The sequence below is a fragment of the Durotheca rogersii genome (genome assembly GCF_024521655.1).
Source record: "Durotheca rogersii strain YMJ 92031201 chromosome Unknown GGS23scaffold_6, whole genome shotgun sequence".
Lineage (NCBI taxonomy): Eukaryota > Fungi > Ascomycota > Sordariomycetes > Xylariales > Xylariaceae > Durotheca > Durotheca rogersii.
This window is the reverse complement of record NW_026251237.1, coordinates 1,501,214-1,516,440: the sequence shown is the minus strand read 5'-3', so window position 1 is coordinate 1,516,440 and position 15,227 is coordinate 1,501,214. Positions and strand designations below refer to the sequence as shown.

At 56.6% G+C, this 15,227-nt stretch overlaps 1 protein-coding gene across 1 annotated transcript; it reads right to left on the bottom strand.

The window, feature by feature from the left end:
• Positions 1-271: 271 nt before the first annotated feature.
• On the bottom strand, positions 272-9,674 carry GGS23DRAFT_465969 (uncharacterized protein). The gene is made up of 9 exons (XM_051514166.1): positions 8,629-9,674; positions 8,483-8,569; positions 8,354-8,411; positions 8,092-8,294; positions 7,846-7,976; positions 7,248-7,779; positions 7,106-7,178; positions 6,487-7,038; positions 272-6,420 (listed from the first exon to the last, which is right to left on the bottom strand). The coding sequence occupies exons 1-9, from the start codon at positions 9,319-9,321 to the stop codon at positions 482-484; spliced, it is 8,268 nt and encodes a 2,755-aa protein (XP_051373546.1). The 5' UTR covers positions 9,322-9,674; the 3' UTR covers positions 272-481.
• Between the last annotated feature and the right edge of the window lie 5,553 nt (positions 9,675-15,227).

The following is a 15,227-nucleotide window of genomic DNA, read 5'->3' as shown; positions in this document are numbered from 1 at the left end:
TAGCCGAGTTTCATTTCCATATTTACCGCTCCTTGTCATGGGAAGGTGTTCCAGGAGGGTAACGGACCAAAAAGGCGAATCGGGGACTTTGGATATAACAAACGGCGTCGAGTCTTCACAGTGCGTGTAACATTGCGACCGAAAGTAATAATAAATCGCCTCAGTCTATATACTTATGGCTGAGGAGAATTCGATGTCATCGGGAGTATCGTTGTCGTCGTTATATACGTGAGTGAGAAGAAATATACATATATATGCATGGTGTACCGACCAGCCAACGCCGAACATGCCTGAAATAGGATTTAAAAAGTAGAAAATATGTGGTTGCTATGGTGAGATAGATGTTCGTAAGTCAAAAGGCAATAAATGGCGAGGTTAGATTCCTTCCACCTTTAACCCCCCCCCGGGCCTGTTAATACAGCACTACTGCATCCCCTCTCCTTTCCAGTTAACGCCGTCTCCCCTCCAGAGAGTTCCCGGCCTACTCGAGGAATGCGCAGCCAGCCTCGATCTTGCCGGCGAGCTCGACGAGGCTCGCGGCGCCGAGAATCTCAAAGATGGGCAGGCCGACGCCGGTCTCGCTGACGATCCAGTTGCGCAGCTCGACGGCGACGAGGCTGTCGAGCCCGAGCGCCGCCACGCTGCGCGTCGGGCTCACGTCCGACGCGTCGCGCCCCAGCAGGCTCGCGAGCCGCAGCACTACCGCCTGCGTCAGCACGTCGCGCCGCTCCGAGCCAGAAGCCGAGAGCAGGGGCTGCCGCAGCGACACTTTGGCGCCACTGCCGCCCTCACCGCTGCCGCCTTCGCCGCCTGCGTTCTGCGCGTGCGCCAGGTGGATCTGCGGCAGGTGGCTAAACTTGGCGTCATGGAGGCCGATACCTGCGCCCGAGCCGACCCCCGACGCGGCTGCGCGCACGTGCTCTGCTGCCGTGCTATCGTATCCGGAGACGACCTGCTCGCGCTCGCCGGCGCCAGCCACGATGGCGTGCCGCAGCATGGTGAAGAGCTCCTTGAGCTTGATGGCGCTGTACCCATGCACGCGCAGGTAGGCGACGGAGTCGGCGTTGTCCGTCACGTAGCCGGCCGACTCGATCATACCGAGGTCGAGGACGGAGGCGTGTAGGCCCAGCGCCTCGCGCCGGTAGCGCGCGAATGCGTCCTGGAACGCCGACGACGCCGCGTAGTTGGACTGGCCCCGGTTGCCCGAGATGCCCGACGCCGACGACAACAGCACGAAAAAGTCGAGCGGCTCGACTGCCGCAGCGAGGAACTCGTTGTGCAGGTTCCACGTCGAGGCCAGCTTCGTACTCGTCACCGCCTCCCAGTCGGCGAATGCCATGTTCTCGAAGAGCGAGTCCCGCAGGATCATGGCGCCATTTATGACGCCGCGCACGGGCGGCATGCCGTCGACCTCGCGTGCCTCGCGGACCACGCGCGAGAGGTCCTCGGTGCTGCGCGTGTCGCATTTTGCGACTTTGACACGGGCCCCACGCGCCGCGCATTCGTCGGTGAGCTCGCGGGCCTTGTCGTTGCCGTCGAGGCCGCTGCGTGACAGCAGCAAGATATTGTGAGCGCCGTTGTCGACCATCCAGCGGGCGATCTCGCGGCCGAGACCGCCGGTGCCGCCAGCGACGAGGTACGTCGCGTCGGTTCGGAGGAAGCGGACATTCTCGCGCGGCGCAACCAAGACCTGCGCATCCTCGGGTACCGTGACGACGATCTTGCCGCTGTGCTTGCCCACCTGCATGAAGCGGAACGCAGCCTCGGCCTGGTCGATCGGGAAGGCCGTGATGGGCGTCATCGGCGTCAGCTTACCATCACGGAAGAGCTGGAAGCAGTCGTTAAAGATGCGGGAACCCCACTCGAGACGCTGCGTAAAGATGCGCGACAGGTCGATGGCCGCGAAAGTGACGTGGTTATCAAAGGGCCGCATCTCGAGCCGGGTGTTGGCGTAGATGTCGCGCTTGCCGATCTCGAGAAAGTACCCAAACGTCGCGATGCAGTCCCACGTCTCCTTTAGCAGCTCGCCGGCGAGCGAGTTGAGCACCACGTCAACGCCCCGGCCGTTCGTCGTGCGCATGATGCGCTCCGCGAAGCCGGACCGGCGGCTCGAGAATATGTGCGATGCCGGGATGCCGTACTCGTCGATCATAAATTGACGCTTCTCGTCACTACCGACGGTGACGAAGACCTCGGCGCCCGCCAGCTGTGCTAACTTCACGGCGGCTTGTCCGACACCGCCAGCTGCGCTGTGGATTAGCACCGTCTGGCCCTTGGACACCCTGGCGACGTCTACGAGAGCGTGATACGCCGTCACGAATGGGAGGGGAACGGCGGCGCCGTCCTCAAAGGAGAACCCGTCGGGCAGGTGCACCAGATGCCACTTGTTCACCCGATGAACGCTAGTGAAGGACCCGACTGCCAGACCGACGATGACCTTGTCTCCGATAGCGAAATCCTTGACGTTGCTTCCCACGGCGGTGACCACTCCGGCGGAGTCGAAACCGAGGGGGTAAGGGTTCTCTATCTGGCCGAGCACGGTTAGGACGTCGCGGAAATTGAGGCCGATAGCCTTGATCCGCACTTCAACGCTGTCGGCATCGAGGGACTCTTCCCAATCAGGGACATCTGCGAAATGGAGCGAGTCGAGCAGGCCGGGCGTGCCGATTTGCAGCCGCAGCGGTCGTTTAGGCTGGTACAGCGGCTCCAACTCTGGCGGCTTCTTGACATCTGCGAGGTCTCTAACCAGCTCTTCGTTTAGTTCCTTGTGCTCGACGAGTCTGGGGATCTTGATGAAACCGTCCCGTTCAATCAACTCCTGATCCTCAGAGTTGGCAACGCCGTTCAGTCTCGAGTTGAGTACTCGCAGAATCTTCTCAGCGGTCTCGGAGCTGTTCGTGATCGTACGCGAGTCTAGGTCGAGCGTAACAAATTTCAATGCGGCGTCTTCGTTCCTCAAGGATCGCGACAGTCCCAATACCGTGGCTGCGTTGGGGTTGCTACCGTTCGCACCCGAGGTAACCCACAGGATGTTGTGGGATGAACCAAAAGCTTTCCGAATAGAGGAGAATCTCGTTGTGTCGAAGTTAGTAGTTAGACTATTACCTTCTATGTCCATGATTACGAGAGGCCCCCGAGTCACTTTATCCAGGTTAGACCAGCTCAACACTTCAGGCGCCTGGTTTTCTTTCTCGAGCCGTTTAGCCAATTCGGCGACAGCTCCAGAATCCTCGCCAGGAGAGAAGATCTGGACGGATGGGGCAGGTTTGCCGCTGTTCTCTAGCGGCACGCGGCTTACGATCAGGCTGGACATCTGGTACGGGCCGGGGTAATCGGGCTCGCAGATCTCAATGCCCTCGTACCCGTTCCGCCTAAGCACGCCGTCCCACATCTCGGTATTCAACAGCGGGCCCATCTCGCGGCCGTCGCCCTCGCCGAGCCACCAGCCGGGCAGGGTGCCGAAGGGGAGGAAGATGCGCAGGCGTGGGTTCGTGATCTCGATCATGATCAGGCGCCCGCCGGGCTTGAGCAGCCGGCGCGCGTTCGACATTGTCACGTCCATGCTGCGCGTCGCGTGGAGCACGTTGGCAGCGATGATGAGGTCGTACGTCCCGTACTCGAAACCTTGGTCTGCCGGTGGGCGCTCAACGTCGAGCGTCCGGTACTCGAGCATACCGTCCCACGCGGAAAAGCGAGCGCGCGCCTTCTCAAAGAAGGCTGACGAGATGTCGGTATAGGTATACTTGGAGAAGCGCGGGTATACGCCGGTGTCGCCGCCACCAAGTGCCTGGAGGAAAGGTTCGGTCGCGCCGCCAGTGCCAGCGCCGATCTCGAGGATCTTCAGGTTAGGATTCTTGAATGATAAACTCGAGACGTATGTCTTCAAAAGCTCGTAACATCGCAACATGCTCCTGTCCTGGGCGTATACCTCGGTGAGCAGGCCGCCCTCTACCATGAGCGCTAGCGGGTCGACTTCGCCCTTGAGAATCGGGCCGAGGCTCTTTCCGACTCGGAGCACGACTTCGCCTTCAGCGCCTAAAGTTTCCGCGACTGAGACGGCGGCGCTCCTCTTCGCAGAATGGTCGTCGAGGCTCAACACGCCTGATGCCACGGGCAAAGAAGCATTGCTCGGCTCTGTCGTGATCGAGGGGACATCTTGCGAGAGGCTCCATTCGTAGAACCGCTTGTGGTGCCATTCCATCTTCTCTAGGTCTTCGGGCTTGATTTCGGCCAAGGCCTCTTTCATGAATTGGAACGCGAGCCATTCGAGAACGGCAAGAGACTCAGCCGTCTCGAGCTTCTTCGACGGGTCAGGTGCGGGCCAGAAACCAGCCAGCTGGGTCGTGTCAAGCAAATCTACATCTGTTTCTAAAGGCACGGTGTAGCAGATCTTCCTCGTCGTATTGAGTTCCCACGGTCGCGTTGACGACCAGGTCAACGAGGTAGTCTTCAGCCCCTTCACCAATATCGTAGGAGACGCGCCTGAAGACGAATCCGTTCTAAAGACTGAGATGTCGGATAGGCAATTGCGAAGACCTGAAGGTTGCACCGACGCGTACGCTTTGAATGTCGCGCCGACGTTCCTTGAGACATTGGCATCGATGGTCAAGTGTTCGATAAAAGTCGGAACCATAGGATCCTTCAGCTTGCCGTGATAAATAACGGGAGGAAACGCAGCTTGGAAGCAAGAGTCGAGCACTGCAGGATGGATGGTGTTGAAAAACTCGGCCTGGTAAGGCATTGTCGCTTTTGTGTCGGGAATCGTGATCTCACTCGTGGAGTTGCTGTTTGCGCCCACCAACACGTTGGCCAGATTGCGGAAAGTCGCCCCAAAGACCAACCCCATGTTGTTAAATATGTCGTAGAGTTGACTGCTAGGCAATGGGATGCGGCAATCCTGGAATTCCGTCGACAGCCGGTCTTTCCAGAAGGCTGCAGTCCCGTCGTCGTCGGTTTCGCGGTCCTGATGGTCGTCGGCTTCTGCGTCAATAGAGATCTGACCACGGCAATGCTCACTCCAACTCTGAGCCGCCACGGTGTGCGAGAATATCCTGAATTCCCACCATTTCGTCGATGATTCCTGGTCACCGTCAGGAACTGGCCGGAGCGACAGAGACGTTTCGACACCGGCGTCACTGTCTGGAACCACGAGCGCCGTCGACAAACAGATCCTCCTCAGGTGGAAGGTTTTGGGCGGTGGCAGCGGTCGAGCACCCATCAAGTGCGCCTGTCGCGCCGCCTCGATCGCCATGGCGATGTAGCCAGCCGCAGGGAACACGACGGTCGATTGCACGATATGATCCTTAATCCAGGGGTTTTCCGTTAGACGAAGGATATTCCGCCACCTAGGCTCGATCGAGTTACTATCCGGGACCAGACCCCCCAGTATATCGTGCCGTCCTATCTTACGATGACGATAGTCCTTAGATAGACGCGACTCGTGCCAGTGTTCGACCGTATGATTGAAAGGGTACGGCGGTAGATCTAGCAGCGGCCCGTACTTCAGTTCGGGATACTCTAGGCGATTGGCGCTATTGATATCCACAGGGTAATCGTGTGTCCAGAGGCCAGCGGCTGTGCTGAGCAAGCTAACGTGCGCGTTTTGGTTTCGTACAAGCGTCGGCAGGTACTTGATCTTTGCCTTGAGACTGAGGCTCGTCAAAGTCTGGCCGATCGGGCCGGCCAGGGTGGAATGAGGGCCAATTTCTAATAGGGTGTCGACCAAGCTACCTTGCTTGCCCGCGACCATAACGGTCAGGGCTTCAGAGAACCGAACAGAACTGACCATGTTGCGGACCCAATAAGTCGCAGTCAGGTCCTGAAGATTGGCTATTCCAGCAACCAGAGACGATGCGAACACCACATCACGGCTCGGACTCTTGCCGTCAGGAAGCTGCGCACCCTTGAGCATATTCTGCAGGTACCCGTTGGAAGCGTAGAACATGTGATGAGAGTGATACGCAACCTCGACCTTGAGTCGGCGTGCGAAGATCCCACGCTCATCCAGAACCGTTACGAGCTTCTCGACAGCATCGACGTCGCCGCTAATCGTAACGGAGGACGGCGAATTGACGCACGCCACGGTGAGCTCGCCAATATTCAGCTCCATGATGAGTTTCTGAGCTTCGGACGCGGAGATCCCAGCCGCCAGCATCCCGCCGCGGAGCTCGGGAGTCACTTGCTTAAGCTCTACCATCGCGACTCCGCGATAGTATGCTACAGCCAACGCCGACTCAAAAGTCAAGGCTCCCGCTGCATACGCGGCCGCGATCTCGCCGCTAGAGTGACCGATGACGGCGGCCGGTTTCACATCCCAACTCGAGAGGAGGTCAACGATGGCTAACTGGATCGCGGTGCAGGCGGGCTGACTGACGGATGCAGTCCCCAACTGGCTCGAGTCCTTGTCTTCAAACAATTGTTCTGCAGATTCATTAGCCGTTGCCTGTGATCAGTCGACGCGGGAAACCGAGGGGTTCGTCAACTCACCCATCAGGGACCACGGCGATCCAAGCGTCTTCAGGTGTCTATCCGCAGCCTCCATGCTCTCCTTGAACACGGGGTAGGCATGCCTGAGCTCACGACCCATACCAAACCATTGCGCACCTTGACCCGTGAACACGAAGCCGATTCTCGACGGAGACCCTGGTCTGGACAGCGAGAGCTCTTCAGAAGCTAGCTTTTCAGAAAGCTCCCGGAGATTGGATGCGACGACTGCCCCTCGCCAGGGGAGGAGGGATCGACGAGAGTGGAGGGTATAGGCCAGTTGGTCTGCGTAAGCTAGGCTATCGTTGGCTACGCTGCCGAAGTAGGAAGCATACGTCTTCGAAAGCAATCTACAGGTATGCTCATCGTTCGCCGAGATGACGAAGACCCGTGGAGTGGGTACGATTTCAGCGCCGTTCACATCGCCGTTCGTATTTCCATTCGTCGCCGTCTCAGGCTCCGTAGAAGTAGAAAGTGGCTGCGAAAGGCGCCCACTGACCCCGTGAGATTCGAGGTAGTGTTCTGCGTCATCCAAGACACAGTGCGCGTTTGTACCTGCAGGAGGATTAGCCAAGCCGCTCCTGTCGGAACGGTCTTTCGATTCGGGACAAGGGCAACTCACCTCCAAATCCGAAAGAGCAAACAGATGCGCGCCGGAGTCCCTTCACGGGCCACGGCTCCAGGGTAGTTGGAACCTAGGAGGCGGTTAGCAGAAGAACCCGGGCACCACCACCGCTTACTACGATCGATGGAGGGGCACAGACCTCGAGATGGTTCTCCTCAAGAAGCACGCGCTCTCCCGGCTTTTCGAAATTCGAATTGGGAAGTATCATGCCCTTCTCGACGGAGAGGATCGTCTTGATCAGGCCGGCTATGCCGCTGGCATTTTCGAGATGGCCGATATTCGTCTTCACCGATCCTACCCGGACCTTCGGGGCCCCGGTCCTGGAGGATGCAGCCCCGAAGACACGCCCGAGCGCGCCTGACTCGATTGGGTCGCCTGCATTGGTTCCGGTTCCATGGCTCTCGACGTATCGTGTCAGCGCAGGATCCAGTCCCGCCGCCGCATAGGTCGATCGAATAAGAGTCTCCTGGGCGTCTCCGCTAGGCAACATTACCCCGGCCGTTCGTCCATCGGAGTTCACGCCGGTGGAGCGAATGACGCAGCGAATCGCATCGCCGTCCCTAATTGCGTCCTTGAGGTTTTTCAGGACGACGGTTCCGACGCCCTCACCACGACCGTACCCGGCCGCGCGGTGATCGTAGGTATAACATCTACCCTCGGGAGAGAAAAATCTAAACGAAAGGGCATCAGTACCGGCGATACTCACGATTATCTCTACACCGTGCGAGCCAACTAACCTTAAGGAGCTCATCGGTATTAACATGCCAGGCTCGAGAATCAAGTTGGCACCGCCAACGATGGCATGTGTAATTTCGCCGGTGCGGATACCTTGACAGGCTTGGTGAAGCGCAACAAGCGTAGAGGAACACTGCAGAGCGTGCTGGTTAGCGACTGGAGGGACCGGAAGCTGCATCGTACAACCATGCGCGTTCTTCTTCTCCGGGTTCCGCAACGGCGAAATGGACTTCAGGGCTTATACGTACCGCAGTGTCAATAGTTACACTCGGCCCTCTCAAATCAAAGAAATGAGAAATGCGGTTAGCCATAATAGCGGCGCTCGTTCCCACGGCATGGTATAACGGCAGGTTATCCGGATCTTTCCAGAGCATATGCGCATAATCGTGGTTAGAAGTGCCTATATAGACACCAGTATCGCTCCCGGCGATCTTCTCAAGAGGAATGCCAGCTAGTGTGCGGATTAGAAAAGCCTAGTCTCGACCTAACAGGTAACGGCACGGCTCTCACCATTCTCAAGCGCTTCGTAGGTGTTCTCTAGTTGTATTCTCTGCTGAGGATCTAAAGCCTGTAGGGTATTGTTTAGCGGGTTACTCGTATAGAGAGGGGTTGCGGCGGAAGATGGTGGAGTTGTCTTACTTTAGCTTCCGCAGGCGTGATGTTGAAAAATGACGTATCAAATTCCCCCATGCCTTGCGTTAAGAAATGTCCTCCTTTAGCGTTAAACTTGTGTTCCCGTCAGCACTCTATGCAATCCGATGAGGCGGTACGGGGGCTTGACTAACAGTGCCAGCTCGTTCAGGATGCGGATGGCAAAAGGCGGCCTGGTTGAACCTGGACTCGGGCCACTCGGACCAGGCCTCGCGGCCTTTGGCGCACAACTCCCATAATTTCTCGGGGGTCGTGGAATCTCCGGGCAGCCGGCAGCTCATCCCAACGACGGCAACAGCTCTTGAGCTGTCGTCAACGTCGGTAGTTACGTTGGTTTCCGGCACAGGTGCAGGGTCGGCGGGAAGATGGGCCGCCTGCGGCTGCCTTGACCTCGGGTTGCTGATAGCATCCTTGGCTGGGCTGGCGTCGGCAGAGCCGTTCAGCTTCATCTTGAGCATTCTTCCCTTGGGCGACTCTTTCGAATCGCGGAAGCTCTTCGCCGAGTGGCTTCCATTGAAGATGTCAGAGTCGGGGTCAGTTAAAGGGCTCTCGGCTCGCGGTGTAGATTCCACGTTGGAATTCTCCGAGTCCAGGGACACCTGGGATCCGCTAATATTGCGATGGGACTGGACCGATGCTTGTAGGTCCTTCCGGCTGTCCGCGAGGAGAGATTGGATGACGGATGCGAGCCCCGTGGGCTGACGCGCCGCGGTGATGAGGGTTTCGGCGTGGGCTGACTTTTGTACAGACAAAGCATCAGACAAAGCACCAGGCACGGGCTGCGGCGGGGACGGAGCCTCCGCAAAAGGTGATTCGTTAGATGCCATGTCGGTAATTTCCGGATAGGATCGGTGAGGTGATGAGGATAAGAGGGTATCTGAGTAGGGGTTCAGGGCGCGTGCTCCTGTGTCGAAGAAGACGAGCAAAAAAAAAAGCCTCGACCGAAAGTTTCTCTCAGTCTGGGCCCGGGACGACAGCTTTATGGACGGGGAACGTGGACGAGACGGGAAGGGGGGGGTGGGCGGGGAGAGGGGGCCAGATCCCGATCACGAGTGAGTCTCATCCGCAACGGTCGTCCTGTAGGTAGGTGAGGGATGCGGAACCGATGATGAACCTAGTGTGGTGAAGAGAAATGGGTCCGCTATACCCCCACAAGGTAGGCCGCAAGGTTATGTAGGCAGGCAGACTACTTCAGATGTGATAAGAAGCTGGTGGTGTAGATCTTAGCAAGGGAAGGGGGATCAATATTAATACTCGTCTAGAGTCGTTGACGACCATGTCGTATGTGGCGAGCTGGCCGGGTTCCTCGCTTTTTAGAGGGGTCGATGCCACCCAGGGAACTAGTCGGATGTCCAGGGTCGTGAGGAAAATAGTACGACGCAGCTCGGCCCGGCTATATCGAGGGCAAATCGGGGCCCGATCAAGCACGGATGGCCAATGCGGCTAGGACGAGGTTGGTAGTTAAGAAACCCGAGCATTGGGCTCTGCTAAGCTATTCAGGTTAGTCGACGAGATAGGCTATACTGCGTAGGCATGTATAGGCGGTTTGTTGTACCATTGTCTTGCCTCCGCATCACGTACGGACGGAGGCGGTGGATGGGCAAGATTGGCCGTGTGGGCGGACGGGTGTGGGTAGGGGATAGATATTACATAGGTGTCCCTGGACAGATGGGAGACGTAGCAGCTCGAAGGCGTGGATGTCGACTCTCTACCAACATACGTCGACGAGAGGAACAGTTGAGTTGTCCCGCCAGCCACGATAAGGCCCGGGGCCTGCAGCCCAGACAGCCAACGAAGAAACCACGAGGGTGGTGCCATGCTGCAATTCCGGCTTTAGTCGAGGATGGATATGGCATGGTCATGGCCGTGGTCCTGGTCGTGGTCGTTGTCGAGGGCCGGGACGGGTCTGAGGTGAGAGATGGCTTGACTAAGCCAGGAACAAAATGTACAATGTACCGACGGCTAGCACCAGCAGGCTGATAAAATGGAGGTACCTAGGGGCGGAAAGATTCTGTGGATAGGCAGGAGGTAGTAGGTGATCAATCCACTCTTGCCTGACATTTTTCCTCTTTTTCCTCTTTTTTTTTTTCTTTTTTCTCTTACTCTCTTCCTTCTCTCCTCTGTCCTCTTTTTCTTCTTTTTTTTTCCTTTTTCTTCTTCTTTTATTGTTATTTCGTTATTTCGCCAAAGCACGCCAACCTCCGCTAAGAGATGCTAGGTTGGCCGCTTAACTGGATTAATTCCCTTGGGTGGAACGAGTGCGTCCCCCCCCCCCCCCCCCCGCGGAAAAAAACCGCCAGCGTGGGATTCTTTTCTCTGCTTCACCCCCCCCCCCCCTTCTTCAGGGTTTCCAAATGTCCCCATGGCTATGGGGAATATAATAAACTAATTATGGCTGCTAGGTATACCTATTGCGAAGAGCCAAAACATGTTGTCCGGAGGGGGAAAAAATGTTGCTCCTGGTATTGTCGTGGAATTGCACGTTTAAAAACGCATGCCTCGCTCAATCTCACGCTACGTTTCACGCCCCGCCCCAGCCATATTTTTATTAGCTGCCTATATTAGGATAGCTATAGGGATAACCGGATGCCCAGGCGGCCGGCATGGCCATTGCTAACCTGGATAAGTAATTCCCTACATCAATCGCGTTGAAAATGTTGTCCCTTCTCTCCCCCCCCTTTCTAAGCCCAGCAACTGAGACAGACTGGAAGAAATAAATGTGCAGTTGTAGGATGCCGATTACACCGTACCGTAGCGGAAACCACTTCTGGGGAGCTGTCATGTTTCGTACTTCGAGGTTGCTGTCGTCTGTCTGTCGTATACCTTTATAGGTATGTAGCGACGCCCGACCCTCCCGTCCGAGTTGCTGCTCTGTTGCCAGCAACGATAATTACCTAGCTATGTAAGCCAGCGAGCTGGTCGATTCCGCATCCACCTCCTGTCTTGCCGCTTACTAACCCGCCTCATCCCGATTAGGCTGGTCGGTCCCCGGGCGGCGCAATCTGACTTGCGTACCTACATAGAGCTGACCGCCATGTTCGCGAGCTGCCAGCCAATGGACGGATCGTGGGAAAGCCGCCTGCCCGCCTACCGTCCATGACAAATTCCTGATGCAGATACAGGTGCCAGCGTACGTGGTAAAGGATTTTCTGGCGAACGGGGGAATCGAGACCGGCAGAGGTTTGTCACAGCAGATTCCGATGGAAACGCTACCGCATCCATCCCTCCTGCGTGCGTGCATCATCTACCTGCACCGAAAGTCTCCCACAGAAAGACGCCGAGAGGGGCTAACCGTGTGTGCCTGTAAGCATCTTAAAGCGCCTTGGCATGCTAGATGACAGGGGTTCTTCCGCACCCTGGATTGGGACACATCGAACACACGGAAGCGCCATTGCCTCGGGCCGCTTAGGGAGATACTTGGGCTCCAAGTACCCCAGGCCTCGCCCAAGCCGGATCCTACGGGCTATAGTACATGGGCAGCCGCGTAGGCAGCAAGTAGCATGGTAACGTACAGCGTGGCCAGGGGCGGGAGCATTCTCGCGGAAGGCTAATCCGGGTAGCAAATCAACGTCTGGTTGTAGCGGGGGGGCCCGGCGCTGTGGATATGGAAGACAACCTGTTGGGAGGGTGGGAGCGTATACCTACCTACCTACATATTAGGTATGGGAAGCGTGGTGTTCGTGTGGGAGGCGAGTGGGAGCGTGGGAAAAGCACCTCACGCACGACGCAAGGCAAGGCACTGCCGCTGCTGCTGCTGCTGCTGCGACTACCGCTGATACTGCTACGTAGGAGGTAGGCAGCTTAAATCATGCGTTGAGCCTTTTATTTTCGAAGGGCCTCGAAGTTACTATGGGCCAGAAGCTGTGCGTTAGGCAGGTCCTGCAGATAAACCATCCGACAACGAGGTCGATACACCAACCCTGGATATCCACCCATCCTTTCCTCCGCTGCATCACCTGAGCGAATCAATTTTCGACTCGGGTTTGGCTACGGTACTATTAGTGGGAACCCACCTCTAGAGACAGACAGGAAGAGAGACGACTCCGGCTTGGAGACATAACCTTGTTTTGTCTTTTCCTTGCTCTTCTTTCTCCCTTTTTTGTCCGGTTGGCCCGCTCCCATCTAGTAAGCCTCCCGAGGGGTTTGCTCATTCATCCCAGCCTCACAACCTTGACCTACCGATCTGGCCACCTTCCTCCCTACTTACCTACCTACCTACCTGCCGATCGAAACTGGGCAACTCACCTCTGTCCTCTCTAGGATATAGGCTGAATGTCGCGAGCCGACAACCACTCAAGAAACAACTGCCCTATACACGTCCGCGGCCGACTACTCCGTCCATACCTGATTCCCCAGGAAACTCGCTATCTTTCCGTTACGTAAGGCATGTAATAATATACGCATTTATATCGTCACATATGGATACAACGTAGTATGTAGTATGTATGTAGTGTAGTATGTAGTGGGTGTTAGGGTCGGTGGTTAGGGGGTATGTCTGTGCTCCCCTCCCCCACCGCATCGGGCTCAGCTGCTTACCTGGTAAACCCGACTCACGTGGTGCCTCTCCCACGAAGCCTCGATATGTGGGCGAGGCCGATAAGTGCCCAAGGTTGGGTGTCCCGGTTTCCCATCCAACGACACGTAATCTTCGGCATCTGATATGGGGATACGGGGTGGGCAATTAGGTCTCCCCCTCTCCGTCTTCTCCCTCTCTACCACGTAGGAAAGCCGGGGGGTCATGTACTTACCTTGGGTGGCTAAGTCCGTGACACCCACGCTGGGTTGGGTCATGCCGATAGCGAAAACGGGCGTAGCAGGTATTTTTAGAATGGGTATCGTTTGCGAAGAGAGCTGCTCTCGACGGGAGATGGAAAAAGTGACAGAAACATGGTAGATAGACGTGCCTGGACTGGGGGCGCGGTGCATGTTGGTGCACCTAAGCTGCTCTCACATCCGTCACACATCACATGCATGCATCGCCCCTCCGTGCTCTGGTCCCTGGGGGTGGCACACGGAACTATTGGAAAAAAAGACCCAGGAGGACCCGGGTGGTCGTTTCGGCGTCCCCCTACGAGATTGGTTCCCGGATTCCAACGTCGACGCCTCTCCTGTAGGTACTGCTTACGCGGAGCCCGTGGTGAGGCTGCAAGCTTACCGGCTAGCTTCGCTCTCGGCCCGGCTCGAAGGCGGCAGGCTCGCAATATGGAATAGGCATATATATATATGTTTGGGAACGGTCGTCAGCCAATACGATTTCGTCGCCTGTCTCCATGCGGGGGCTCGTTATCGCCGGGTCACCTATACTACCTTCGCGTTCCCTTTCCACTCTGCCCTGTCTAGCCTCCTCGTCGTCGGCGACTCTACCTAGGAAATCCCATCATCTACGAGGGACGGTTGTTGAATCGTACCATAATCGGCAAGGCCTTATGGATCTGCTGCGGAGCCTGCGGAATATCACATACTTACTACCTATCACGCGTCCCTAGCCGCGACATCTCGTCCAGGTATAAGCCATGCTCGGCAGCTAGGTTGCCTTGCCAGTAGCGAAGCCAAAGTTCGTCAAGTTCGCCAGCAGAGCCCGTTTCTACCAATTTCTCGGTACAGAGGCAGGGGCAGGAATAGACAATGCTACGCCAGCCTTCATCCCATACCCACAAGTTCCCTTACCAAGCCCGCAAGCAGCCATCGCTACCAAAGACGAGCACGAAGGGTACGCAACCGGTAAGTTCGACGGGAACATATTCGTCCCGTCTATGCGCCGTACACCTTGACGTATCATGGGAAGGTTACCGAGTGACTCTCCTATGTTGTCGCTTTCCCGTATGGGGATCTGTCCCACCTGCTTTAGGGTGCCAAACCCTGTCCCCTACCGAGTCAGGCTAACAACCATGTCGATGTTGCTTGCCTGCTCGCCAGGACCCATCACCTTGTCGCAGCATGGGAGAAGCCGTCTATAGAACAGCCATTATACATATACTATCACGCTTTCGTACTTTATCGTCATCGTTACCCCTCTTCTGTGTAGGAATATTTTCGGTATACGGTGTCATCTTTGGATTGAGGGATCGGGAGGCGGGGTCGAAAAAAGGCATCTATTCCCGCGGAACGGGCGGTGCGCTGCTAGGGATCGACCAGAGAGTCTTCGCCGATGTGCACGCGTGATTCAGCCATCCACTTGTAGGAAAGAGACTAGCCACTCGAAATAGCGACGACAGGTCGAGTCACGCAGATAGCGGGCGAGATCGTGGTCCCTTCCCCTCCTCCTCTCCCCTCACCCTGAGTCTGAAGCCGCATCAGATTGTTTCCCCCGCCGTCCTCCTTCTCTTTCGACACCTCATTATCATCTTCTATCAAGGAATCGTAGTGTATCCTGGTATGCCAAAGTAAAGTCCCATGAAACTCGGCCGTCAGAACCACATCCGGGCCGAGCCGCATCTACCAATGTAGGTAGTAGAAGTGGACCTGTATGTAGGTAGGTATTGGGTCTAAGATCTGGGTAGCATGGCGCCGCTTTTTTTTTCTTCCTTTTTTCCCCCCCCCCCAACGATGTTGGACTTGCCGTTGGGCACGTGCACCTTTCAAGTATTGTCGACGGGTCGCGAAGAATTCCGTTGCCCAGACCAGGGAACCGTTGCGAGATATCGGATTCGCACGCAACTAGCCTCGGTGGTCCCCTAGGCTTTGAAGCTACCTTGACAGAAGACCCACAAGAGACCTACACCAGGAATTCCGA

What these genes read in the sequence shown, in the direction of transcription:
- GGS23DRAFT_465969 (XM_051514166.1), bottom strand. Translation starts at nt 9,321, where the DNA reads ATGGCATCTAACGAATCACCTTTTGCGGAGGCTCCGTCCCCGCCGCAG. An exon ending in TCACGCCTGCGGAAGCTAAA is followed by an intron (nt 8,412 to 8,482) that starts GTAAGACAACTC and finishes AATACCCTACAG; the next exon opens with GCTTTAGATCCTCAGCAGAG. An exon ending in TTGAGGAGAACCATCTCGAG is followed by an intron (nt 7,179 to 7,247) that starts GTCTGTGCCCCT and finishes ACCGCCTCCTAG; the next exon opens with GTTCCAACTACCCTGGAGCC.